Here is a 14,041-nt window from a genome sequence, read left to right on the forward strand (position 1 = left end):
CTTGGGGGCTTGCAATCTGAGAAATTGCAGGCTTGAGACCCATATTTTAGGGCTAGGTATTCGCAGCATAAAACACTCGGGAAGTGCCGTTTCCGGCCATCTGGGGGTTTGAAAAACCCAAAATTTCTTGTACGCTCCGCGCCAACCGATGGTGGCGCTCCGCTTAAATAGTCTCTACACATTAGTCCCCCCCCAATAATTTCCCCTTCCGCCGCGCCTGGAGGGGCACCCCCTCCCCTTAGACCCCTCCCCAGGACGTTGATCCGTATCCACCTAAGTGCCCCCCCATCAAATGCTGGTGCCCCCCCCTGTGCCCCCCCAGACTGAAAAGTCTGGTGACGCCACTGCTCACCCCCCAACCCCGTACCGCCTTACAGGGAACGTAAGATGTTAACTCAGTTGACATAGCGGTTGTAAGGCTTTTTAACCCTTGAGGTTACTGGTTCTTCCCAGTTGGTCCATAAATATCCATTCAAATATATATATATATATATATATATATATATATATATATATATATATATATATATATATATAACCAAACATTGGCTGTTTTACTTCCAATCACTTACCTAATTCAATTATTGTATCTCACTCGAGATCCAGCCTTTCTCTAAATGCAGCATAGTTGTTTAACAGTTTTTCCGTTATTCCTATATATATATATATATATATATATATATATATATATATATATATATATATATATATATATAAATATAATCTTACCAGCAGAGATGGCTTCGGGGGTTCCCCCTTTTCACCCATCCTTCCTTTCATACACTGTTGGGAAAGATTGTCACAAACGAAGTATTGGCTTGATTATTTTGGAAAAATTGATATGTTAGAAAGTAATTAATGACGCATGACCTTGTTTGGTCATTTCTATGTCGTCAAACACTATACCATAAAGAAGCAAGCTTGAATAAGTAAACTTATTGACTTGAGAAATATAGCATAAAAACGATATCAACAATAAGTTTCAGATACAACTTCCTGATGTAAACAACTTTAATTATAACGTAAAATCATTAATCAATTGATTTGAGAAATTAACCTACTGACGTATCAACATCTTTCTGTGAATAAAAATATGCCACAAAGATAGTAGCCAATTGATTTGGGAATAGCGCCCTCAATTAACAAGGTTAACTTAAGAAAGAAATACATACCAGCATTATTCAATGGATTAGAGAAATCACAGAAAACTGATATTAACAGCACAACGACATTAACCAGAATTGATGTATCAGCATCAACTTTTTTTGCCCTGATTAACTACGTTCTTTGACAATATAAAACGAATGACGATATAACAATATTCAGTGATCAATATCACACGGATTGTAACTTTTCTTGATCTAATAACAATGTTATATTTCATGAACAGCATAACAAGTTTAAGATAAAGACAAAACCAAAACCGAATTGTAAAATTCAAATAAAAATCCACTCACATCTGCTCCTTTTAGGCCCTTTAATCCTTTCGGTCCTTGACGGCACTGCAAAATAATGTACGTTTTGTAAGTATGTAAGTATCATTGTAGATTTAGTGTTGTTATGTTCGAAACAGAGAAGGATTCAAATCTATATATACTAAAGACAACTGCTGTTTACGAAGGTAACATTAATAAGGCTACTAGGCTAGACCATACAGATCCCAAACCTACTATGATTTTAGTTTTGTATAGCAGAAAAATTTCTCATTCTGAACAGAAAAGGAATAATACACTCGCGCCAGTGCAGTTTTAAATGATGCAAATACCGCTCTTTTAAGTTTAGTCTACTGTGGCGTCCTTCCAATAAGAGTTGTTGCTTCTAAATACCACACGTACAGAAAGTAGAATATTTCCACTCATAAATATTATATTAGTCAGTGCTTTCTTGACCAATTGTACTCATGAACATTCTAATGACTGAATTAACATCAGAATAAATATTCATGAAATGCAAATGAATTGTAGCCTACTACATTTTTATTTAGGGCCGGTTACGACACTAAAACCATTAGTAAACAATCATGCATATTCAGTGCGCCATGTAAGCCCGGAATCCAATGCATAACGTCACATCTGCAGCATTATATTACCAGGTACGCGTAACCAAATATACCGGTAAGTAGGCCTAGCCTACTACTATACCATGACCAGGTACATAACCAAACTACCGATTAATAGCAGGCGCGGATCCAGAGGGAGGGTCCAGGGGGTCCGGACCCCCCCTGCTCTTGGCCAAAAAAAAAGAGAAAAAAAGAAAGAGAAAAAAATAATTAAATTAAACATCCACGGCGTTTGTTCTCTCCAATCTACCATGAATAGATCATCAATAAAACTAGCTAACTCGTACTGATGCAGATACATTTCGAGTGAGTTTTGTAGGTGCTTTGCATGGCTAATATGTATTACCATATTTCATAGATTGTTTTTTTGTCATCAATTGAGAAATTGCAGACATGAGATCCATATTTTCAGGCTAGGTACATGCAGCTTAGAATACTCGGGAAGTTTTCCGCGCCAACCGATTGTAACGCTCCGCTTAGATAGTCTTACGTTCAGGCGCGGCTGGACCAGTCAGACCCCGCCCTGTCACAAATCCTGCATCCGCCCCTGAATAGGCCAAGCCTACTACTATACCATTACCGGTACGTACGTAACCAAACTACAAATTAATAGGCCTAGCCTAATTCTATACCATTACCAGTTACGTAACCAAACTACCGATTAGTAGGCGTAGCACAGTTCTATACCATTTCCGGTACGTAACTACACTACCGATTAATAGGCCTAGCCTACTATACTATACCATTACCAGTACGTAACCAAACTACCGAATAGTAGGCATAGCCCAGTACGTAACCAAACTACCGATTTATAGGCTTATCCTATACCGGTTTACAACTATACCATTACAGGTACGTAACCAAACTACCGATTAATAGGCCTAGCCTACTTCTAGAACATTAGCGGTACGTAACCAAACTACCGATTAATAGGCCTAGCCTACCGGTTTACAACTATACCATTACAGGTACGTAACCAAACTACCGATTAATAGGCCTAGCCTATACTACTTTACCATTACCAGATACGCAACCAAACTATCGATTAGAAGGTTTGGGCTAGTTTATTGTCAATATACACAGTGGCGTAGGAAGGTACTTTTGAGTGGGGGGGGGGGGCTGAAGACTGATGGCCGGCCTGGGGGAGGGGTCTAAGGGGAGGGGGTGTCCCCCTACCATTTGGAATTTTTTTTGCATTTCCAGGTGGCCTCAGATGCAATTTGGTGCAATATAGCACACTTCAACACCCACTCCATATTGTAAACTTAATTTTGTATTTTCACCTGGCCAAAGATGCAATTTGGTGCTCCAAATGAGTTTTTTTTCTCATTTGGAAATGAAAAAGGGGTTTTCTGACTTGCGAAGCGGGGGGGGGGGGCGGAATGATACTTCCGCCCCTCCACATTTTTCACTGGGGGCTGGCGCCCCCCAGCCCCCCGGTTCCTACGCCCTTGAATATACACGTATTTGGGCAGACCACCATGTCACTTAAGTTTAGTAATAGTGCAGTGATTATATTCCCCAGAACCAAGACATTAGAAATAATTATATAGAATAAAGTTAAAGTAGCAGTTGGGTGAATTCAAATATTTATTCTGCAGGTAATACCCCCATCACTGCAAGGGCAAGTACCGTACCTTACGGAATATAACTAGCGTTAGGCTATAGCCTCAATATAAAATCATTCAAATGTCTAAACCATCGAATCTTCCCTACAATGCTTTACAGTATGTGATCTGTGACGTCATACTGGCAAATGTTCTTCAACAGTTTTTCACTTCAACCGCCAGAATATACCCTCAAACGGATACTCCAATGTTTTCACTCAATAATATATTAGCCTAGTTGCAATGATATGATTCTGAAAACGGTGTGAAACGAAGCAGTTTCCAAATGTTGACGCCTTCCTCATGTGAATTTTAAATAAATGTGATGACAAAAGTCGACATCGAAGCGCGCATCGGATGTGCAAAATTTATAATTAAACAGATTAAAACAAAATGACATTTGTATAATAATTATTATTATTTTTTACCTGGAAAGTGGGCCTGTCAGATCCACACTGTCAAAAGTAAGCAGATTTAACAGAAAATGTTAGATTGGAGATCATTTCCTTTAGCAGAATCCACAGTGGTTTATAAAGGAAAAGTAGAAATTTCGAGATTAAAATGTAGGCAGGGCGACATTTAAAAGAAATTTTGAGCCTTTAAAATCGAAATTTCGAGATCTTAAAGTAAAAATATCGACTCTTTGAAGTTTGTTTGTTTCATGTCCCTATGATCCCTTTTTCCCTCAATAATAATAATAATAATGATGATGATGATGATGATGATGATGATGATGATGATGATGATGATGATGATGATGATGACGACGACGACGACGACGACGACGACGACGACGACGACGACGATGACGATGAAAATAATGATAATAATAATAATATAATCATAATAATAATAATCATGATATTCATAATCATAATCATATCTTTTCGGCTATACTGATATAAAACAGACAAAATAACAAATTAGTGCTAGAGTTATTTTAGTTTTCATCGCTGCAAAATCCATAGAATACTCTAATTATAAGCTAACTGATATAACATGATAAATTTGCACAGCACTATAAACATGTTTTCAGAGGCAATGACAAAATAGTATGTATGCCAATTGTTGTTATGTTTATTGTATTATATCTGAGAAATTGACCATTAACGGTATTCGTGTTAAGCTTAGTAGTCCCGCCACTTTCATTGATGAGCCTCAGTTTTTTTTTAAAGTCCTTTCTCAAAATGGTTAAGTGATAAACACAAATCCAAGTCATAGACGGATAAAGATAGTGTATACAACGTGTAGTTGGTTTTGCTTTGATTTAGGGTCTTGCTTTAATTAATACAAACGTTGACCAATATATATTATACTTATATGCCATCACAACAAAATGATGATAATAATCCCAATATATATATATATATATCGAATACAGAAGACGAAACAAATAAAGATCTCACCGGTACAACTGCTCCAAGGCACTGTAAGGTAAGACAAAACGATACACATTTATATATGAAAGTTGTTTATTTATTTAGATATTTGGTAAGAGAAAAGTTTACGTGCTCCTAGACGCTTGATCAATATTAAATATCTTACAAGCGTACGATACTTCCCAAACGGAAAAAAAAATGATATTTGTTTCTTTTTTGGAGGGGGTGGGGAGGAGGGGGGTGGGAGTTGTTGTAAAAACTTTCCTTGTATATTTGTTAATACCTAGAGCGTCGCACCAATTGGGATTCTGTCCCCCCCCCCCCCTCCCCACTTCTACTCCTTACCCCAAGTTTAGAAACACAGGGGTTTGTGGGAACCAATTTAACTAGACGTTGACATAAAAGGCTACCTATACAAATCGCTCATCTTCAAACTTGCAGTGACTTATCTGGAATCATGTTAAAGCAAACGTTTGTCAACGAGGTTTACCACGAAGTATATTCCCTCGAGAGGATTGAACTACTTTTTTGAGCTGATTATCATGTCAAGCGTATGGGTCGTATGGGATAATGAGACCTTTTTTTTTGGGGGGGGGGGGTGCGCGTGCGCGCTACAATATTGGCATTTACTGGCCAAGTGAACGATACCTACATGACTGGACTTTGAAACTCAAAGTTTCGTATCGTCTCTGTACATTTGCAGTTTCAGAGGCTAGCTGCGTAGCGAACTTATTCTATTCGGGGGGGGGGGGGTGGGAGGGGCAGAGGGTGGAGTTGTTAGTATATATACGGAGTCTTCACGACTATCGAAAAGTCCTCTTTTAGTGATTCCTACGGATTTGAAATACTGCAGTTTCTAAAGATTTATGAGTTTGATAATAGTTATCGCCCTTGAAATACGCAAATGATGATCATGATTCAATTCATGAATATTCATAGATATCTCATCTTCCAAAATATCACTGCCATGACTCAGAAGGTTAAATACCTAACATAGCATAAAATAAAAATAAAAACTATGCATTTCATAGTGTAACACAAAGTTATGTTTATGACTTGAATAGATCGGTCATAATCCTGTTCTTCAAAAACCAACAAACTGACGAAATGACAAAAAAATTGTTGCTATATTTGCTTTTTGAAGTGACAGAACTTACGTAAAACTCATCCTGTCCATCTGGTCCTGGTGGATTGCTACTGGGGGTGCCATCAGACCCCTTTAAGGCGACAAAAAAAAATACACAGCCGTTAACAAGCATTGGTATTACGCAATGTTTTCAATGGATGATATATATGTATATATCTATATGAACACCATTTAGGATGCAGTCCAGTCATTTCGTTGTTAAGGAACTCTTCTATTATATTTCATTCCGTTCCGTTCCATTCCATTCTATTCCATGTCATGAATTATATTACAATCTATTACATTATGATATAATATGATATGATATGATATGATATGATTGATATGTAAACTAGTCATAAAGACTCACCCTGTCTCCTTTTGAACCCTTAGCACCTCTTAGACCCGCTGGACCTGGACTCGGCTGAAAGTACCGTTCAGTGACGAAACAAACATTTAAACTTAAGGATTAATCAACGGTCTACCGTGCATTTATCACAGGATAGGGTTACACCCCCCCCCCCCCAAACACATACCCGCTCGTGACGTTGTGTAGTCACTGTATATCTTAATTATCCATTTTACCAACTTTACTTTACCAACTTAGATATGAAATATTTCAGAAAAGTTTGGTTCTCCTCATATTGCACTGACACATAGACATTCTGTACTGGGTTTTTTTTTTGGTTTTTGTTTTTATGTTTGGTTTTTGGCGACAATACCTTAAACGATTTAATGATGATAAAATTGCTACAAGGTGTCGTCGACCTGTCTCGTTTGTGTACTTGAAGTATGTTGTATGTTGTAAAAAAAAAAAAAACTGAAATATGTTCAAAAACATTTTATCTAACTGAACACTTTTCAGCCTATGGGAATACTCAAAAGATTGGAAAAGTCGAGAAAAGGTTATTATTACAGAAGCTTCGCCCAATGTTAGCTTGCTAACGATACTAAAAAACATTTCAACTACTGCAATCGAGAACAAATAATAGAAGGGAACAATCGTCGAGCTCTGACGTTGTAAACTATAAAATATCCTGAGATTAGATGAAATACAAAAATAAATGAAGATTCTGTATATTCCCAAATTGCAATACATACCGAACTACCGTCAGCGCCGTCAATGCCTGGGTCACCATTGTCCTCAGTGCACACCTGTGAACACATGTCAAAGGCATTTAAGAAAAGTCTTTATTAAAAGTATAAGAGTTAATAATTACATCTAGTTTACAAACTTGAGCAAACTTCATGTGACAACATAGAAAGATGACCAGGCCCCTATATACAGTTGTGTCCGGCCCTGAACTGGAATTATATGCTATGAGTATGAAGTTGCCATCTCACCTTCGTACTTGTGGTTGATGTTGCGTCTGATAAGGATATCCAATTAAAAAGATTGCTATTACAGTTGAAACATTACCAAGTCCGCTTGGGGGACCTTTTTGATTTCAGCTGGTCTCTCAAACTGCTCTGACACATTTCCTCTACAATTATACACCAGTTGTAGGTCACACCCTTAACGGTTGAAAGGGGGGGGGGCGGGTAATAGTAATAATAAAAATCCTACACTATTACAGCTATTTGTGTTGCAAAATATTGCAGACTAGCGCGGTAATAAAATTCAAATTCGTAAGTATTCTTATCAATTGACCTGCTAGGTTAATCGCAGGAGAAAGTGCTTACCGTGTCCCCGCGCTCGCCTTTGTCACCCTTTTCTCCTTTTCTAGTCTGTCAAAGCAAAAATGGACAAGGAAAAGTGGATATATTATAAACTAGTTTGCGAAATTAGAGTTGTAAGTAACCATTAATTAAGAACGTTGTTGGTAATTTAAGAATGACTATTTCACATATAACAAAATATCTTGTCCAGGTGCAGATCCCGGGGTTGAGGCTGGGGGGGGGGGGGAGGGGAGAGGCTGTACCGCCTGTACACCCAACACCTTTCAACTCCAGACAAAAACTTAAAAGTAGCCAGGCTGCTATCATATAACCTTAACATATGAGACTTGAGACATGTTTTATATAGCCTCTAAGTATGTCTCAGAATGTACCATTACACGCCTGGGACATACCACTCTGCATAGGAGTCGGCCGTCAGCGACCTCGGCGCCATGTCCCCTTCGCATTAAAATCTACTTTGCCCCCCCTCCCCATCCCTCCCCCTGGTTCCTGCCATGTTGTCTATTTCAACACAGCTATATACATATTTCCATATTGTTAGATAGACAGAACCAAGGCACAATTTGCAGTGTTTCAGTCAGTCGCCGCTATACCTTGTTATACAAAGTTTTTTAATATTTTTTTCCAAGCACATTGTTTGGAATAATCCAGATGACGTACACCGATTTTACCATATTCTGCACGGTTACCGTTGGTAACAAATAACGGATCGTCTCGGCTGCTGAAGGTAATCGAGTACGCCTCTTCAATGAGAGACCGGCCATCTACAATGGCTTGAATCGTGATAGGTTTCGAGGAAGATGACGGCACGGCTAACGGGCTCGTTACGCATATCAAATTGGAAAATCCGTAGCTGGTACCTGCAGTAGCAATATTGTGATAACTTTGAATATTGTGGTCATAATTTGGGCTTTAATAATATCGTGAAAAGACGTCTAGGGAGAGCTCATCGCCTTGACTAGGAATATATTCTTGGTTGAGCATTACATATGTATCAGGTCAAGCAATACAGCACCACTGGTTACGCTGTTTTTTTATTAATTATTTCATTTAGCTGCAATGATATATATGTATATAGATATATTATTATTATTATTATTATTATTTGGCTTCAGGGCTGAAAGTTAATTATGAAAAAACTAAAATTTTCCCTTTGGGCCCTTTTACTGCAAGAAAGCCACAGTTCCTTAACGATTTACAGTTTACTTGGACCTTGGGTCCTGTCACTGTCTTAGGAATAACATTCGATACTGATAGGGATCATTTGTTTCATTTAAATTATACTCCTAAGCTGTCTCGCCTGAAGAATAAATAAAATGTGTGGTCTATGAGAGATTTGACTCCTATTGGGAGAATTACTATTGTCAAAACCTTCGGTCTCTCCCAACTTGTTTTTCTTTTTCAAGTGCTGCCTGATCCACCACAGGATTTTATAAAGGAACTCGAGTCTTTCATAAATCGGTTTATCTGGTCAGGCAGACCGGACAAGGTTAAGCGTAACACTTTAATCGGTTCAATTGAACACGGCGGTTTGAAAGCAACCTACATAGTTTCCTTCATTCGGGGTCTTAAATGTACATGGGTTGCAAGATATATAAATAACATCAAAGCGGATTGGAAGCTTTTCTTTGATTTTCACCTGAAGAAATACGGGAAAGAGTTGCTCTTCAGATGCAATTATCAGTTCAGTGACATTATTATTAATAATCCTTTTTCATAAACGATGTCTGTCGAGCGTGGTCCTGCTATGCCTTCAAAACCCCTGTAATGAACTTTAAACAGCAAATTCTTTGGAATAATTCATATTTGAAGGTCGACAATCGTGCATTCTTTTATAATTCCATGTATAAAAAAGGTGTGGTGAAGGTTGACGACTTGTTAGATGATAATGGCTGTTTTTTGTCCTTTTTGGCTTTTAAAAACAAGTTCTCTTTAGACTTACTGCCATTTACTACGTATTATGGCATTATTTCCGCCATACCGAGACATTGGAAAGATAATATGGCCTTGGTGAATACAAAAGAGGAAATGATTAATACTGATCTTTCTTTGTTGCGTTCCCGCCATATTTACAATTCTTTGATCAGTACCATAGCTGCTCCTCCAACTGCCATTAGAAAATGGAATGGTGAATTCTCATTTGATGATTCACAATGGCAAACTATATTTCGTATTCCATTTTTGTCTTGTAGAGAGAGCAAGATTCGGTATTTCCAATTTCGTTTCTTACACCGTATTTTAGGAACAAATTATCTACGTTATAAAATGAAGCTCACTGATAATGCTAGGTGTAATTTTTCCGGAAGTTTCGAAGAAACTCTAGATCATCTATTTTGGGGTTGCCAAATTACTTCGTCTTTTATTTTGGATTTAGAGCAGCGTATTTTCGGGTTTCAATTCGTTTTCAGTAAGCGTGATATTTTGTTTGGGTATAAGTTAATCCCAAAACTCCATACAACTTTCTTATCTTTCATCTGAAGTATTATATTTTTAGCCAGAGGATGAAAGACAAAGTACCACATTTAACCGAATTTATGTACAAATTCAAATTTCTGCTTCAAGTAGAGAAAACAATTGAAAAATCAAATGCACGTAACATTATAAGTTATGAGGACATGTATACAGCATTCCGAACTTGTTGCACTCTCTTTGAAACACCGTAATTAAACGTAATACCAGTTTATTCGCCAGTTTTGTTTTTACTTATATTAAGCGAATATTTGTATATTTTCTCTCATATGTATGATACAGACCAAAGATTGCAATAAAGGAGATGGAAAAAAATTATTATTATTATTATTATTATTATTAATATTATTATTATTATTAGAAAAACAGAAATAAGATATGACTCATTTGGAGTAAAGTTTTAAAAAATTTCTAAAACTTTCCTCCTTATTGGTCAATTATGAGTCAGAGCATATTTCTCTTGTTTTCTCTAATAATATTTTCTTTTGGAGTATACGTGGATTGTCGTTATAATATATATAGAAAAAAATACATACATATATGATATACATATATAGATGAATATATATATATATATATTTATATATATATATATATATAAATAATTATAGATTTATATAGATATATGTATATAATAATAATAATAGTATTAAAGGTTATAAGCACAACAACTACAGAAAACTGTGTGCACTGCTGTGCTCAAAAACAACTAAATACAACTTAAAGTAACGAAACCAAAGTAAAACCTGATCGAGATTCTGGCTGAAATTAGAACCATTGCCAAATAAGTAGTGTTTTAATTGTTTTCTTGAAAGTAGCTGCATTTTGGACTTTTCTAAGGCTGTCAGGAAGCTTATTCCACAATTTATGTCCAGCCTTCGCAAACGAGCGATACCCACTACGAGGATTTAAGTCGAGGCTCTTTTAATAGGCTAACATATTTCTGCTACGGTCAGAGGTTACCAATTTACAGATCATGGATATAATTAGGACCTAGTCCTCTGCATTTTGGACTTCTCTAAGGCTGTCGGGAAGCTTATTCCACAATTTATGTCCAGCCTTAAACACAATCAATATAATTTAAAAGTACACCCTCTCCTTGATTTTAAGCCAATGAAGATCATGGAATGGATCAGTCACATGATCATATCTATTTCTACCATATATCATTCTTGCAGCAACATTTTGAACAGATTGGAGTTGATCATGTATAGTGCTGGTTGATACCAGAATAAATTGAGTTACAATAATCAATATGAGAAATAACCATGGATTGAACAATAGTGCTTAACCCAGACTTAGTAAGATAGAACCACATTTTAGAAATATTTCTTAGATCATTAGAACACAAGGGCTTAAGTGAACTGATTTGATGCCAGAAAGACATGGTATCGTCAAAATGAACACCAAGGTTACGAACAATTTGGTGAAATTGTACACGATCATCAGTGTAAAGAATAACACCATTGATACCAATCATTGTAATATGAGGGGGACCAAATACAATTATTTGGGTCTTGCCAGCGTTGAGTTTCAAATATAGTATTTTCGCATCCAACCTGTTGATTACCAGCAAAGCCATGAATGTTAAACACCATTCTAGAAACTTTCGCGTAAAATAGATATAGATGTTTAATAAGACTGAACCCAAAACAGATCCCTGTGGCAATAATTGTAATCTCGTCAGAAGTACAGCCCCCCCCCCCCCACCCCCTATTCTCACTCTTTGCGATTGGCCCACAACAAAACTTTTAAATCAGTTTAGGACAATACCAGTATAGGCTAATACCAATTTCATTAGATAAGCCTAATACGGGGACAAAATAGTTTTGTCAATGGTTTCGAAAGCCGAGCTTAAGTCAAGGAGTACCAGCACAGTGGCATGTCCGCTGACACTGGTAATTAATGTCATGAGTTACCCGCAAAAGGAGGGTTTCCGAACTATCGTGTTTTTTGTAAGCAGATTGCCTGGAAATATTGAGGCTATTAGAATGCATGTGAGTATTTAACCGTTTAAGCACAACTCTTTCAATTCAATTTACCCAAAATAGATTGGAGATCGGTCTATAAGTTTGTAATTATTATGATCTAAGCCATTCCCTTTGATGACAGGAGAAACATCAGCAATTTTAAGACCATCCATACTGCCAGTGATGAGAGACAAATTAACAAGATGACATATGCAAGGAAGAAGAAGATCAATATTAGTTTGTAAGAGATCTCTCGGATGTATATTTCTTTTAATTCCAGTATCATTAATTATCTCCCTTAACTCATCAATACTGGTAGGTTCAAACTGAGATAAGACAACTCCAAGATTAGCAGTAGCAAGCTGATCAGCATCTCTATCAATGTCCTGAAAATTAGAACGTATTTGTTTTATTTTGTCATTAAAGTACGCTTAAAAATCAATAGTAATAGAATTGTAGAGACACACACAGTAGGTGTATATATATATATATATAAATATATATATATATATATATAAATATATATATAAATATATATATATATATATATATAAATATATATATAAATATATATATAAATATATATATATATATATATATATAAATATATATATATATATATATATATATATATATATATATATATATATATATATATATATATATATATATATATATATATACGCTTTCGATGCGGAGTCTAGCGGTGGCATCATTAGTTATGCGTTGATTTTGATAAACTAGCTAGGCCTAATCCTCTTCAAAGTGAAACTCCCATTGTAACAACATAGTATCTTTACTTGACTGACGGGTGAGAAGTTAAATAACAAACTTAATGAACTACAAACTTATATTTTAGCAATAGTTAAGTTTAACTGTTGCTTGATTGTATTCATCTTTAGTCAAAAGTGTCTGTACGAACGAAGGTTGAGAATCACAGACTGATCATTTGTTTTGTTTTTTGGTGACGAAATCAATTCTTAGTTTCATGATATCTTTTAGGGAAGTCACGAACCAAAAAGCTTATTCGATTATGGAGTTGACTTACCTATGTTGAAGGCGGCCCAGATAATCCCGATTAAGATTAACAGATGAGGACGTGGATTATACCACATTTTGAACTCCATGGTAATCAATTCTCCGCTTTGACACACCCCTGCTGCTATAGTACTGTTTCTGACATCCACTGTGTACTTTAATGACAATTACTGTGGGGACCAAAATCGTATGCCTACAGTGTTGTGGACTCATATATCCCCAAAACAAATAAAACAACACGAAGAAAAATACGAAAAATAAAAACACTTTTAGTCTGTCCACTAAAACTGACCTTTCCATCTATTGAGCAATTGTACGAATTCAGAACATTTGCTGAACCGTATCACTCCGGCTGTTTCGAGGGCGTTTTATAAAAGATATTTGAAAATCAAATCTGGGTACCTGGATATAGTTAATAGTTTTACAATTAGCTTCGGTTAATTGCAATGTTTTGTATTTCGTCACTAAAGGTTACCTTTATTTCTACATCAGGTCACGGGCTTTTGAATTCTGGTGAGAAAGATATCATGCAGAACCAAGAATTACCAAGCCCTGCAATTATTACAAACACTTCGTGATCTGGCGAGGGCTTGAACAGATCCGTAGCTTAAAGGCATGAAGACTCGCCCCAAACCGTGTGCGGCCATCTGAAAAAGGTTAACTTTCTGTTGCTTGCAGGTGACGTTTTGTTCGTGTCGCTACAAAATGCAGAC

The 14,041-nt window shown here is 36.5% G+C and overlaps 1 protein-coding gene across 1 annotated transcript in view; it reads right to left on the reverse strand.

The window, feature by feature from the left end:
* The window catches only part of LOC139970231 (uncharacterized), a 34,872-nt gene extending 21,310 nt beyond the window's left edge, over positions 1-13,562 (reverse strand). The window contains exons 1-10 of the mRNA XM_071975879.1: positions 13,339-13,562; positions 8,512-8,711; positions 7,855-7,899; positions 7,273-7,326; positions 6,542-6,595; positions 6,203-6,262; positions 5,073-5,093; positions 4,095-4,121; positions 1,458-1,502; positions 730-783 (exon numbers count right to left, since the gene is read on the reverse strand). Of these exons, the coding sequence (XP_071831980.1) occupies positions 730-783; positions 1,458-1,502; positions 4,095-4,121; positions 5,073-5,093; positions 6,203-6,262; positions 6,542-6,595; positions 7,273-7,326; positions 7,855-7,899; positions 8,512-8,711; positions 13,339-13,417 (639 nt within the window). The 5' untranslated portion in view covers positions 13,418-13,562. The remainder of the gene's footprint in view (positions 1-729; positions 784-1,457; positions 1,503-4,094; positions 4,122-5,072; positions 5,094-6,202; positions 6,263-6,541; positions 6,596-7,272; positions 7,327-7,854; positions 7,900-8,511; positions 8,712-13,338) is intronic.
* Between the last annotated feature and the right edge of the window lie 479 nt (positions 13,563-14,041).

Source organism: Apostichopus japonicus, chromosome 1, assembly GCF_037975245.1.
Source record: "Apostichopus japonicus isolate 1M-3 chromosome 1, ASM3797524v1, whole genome shotgun sequence".
In the NCBI taxonomy this organism is placed as follows: domain Eukaryota; kingdom Metazoa; phylum Echinodermata; class Holothuroidea; order Aspidochirotida; family Stichopodidae; genus Apostichopus; species Apostichopus japonicus.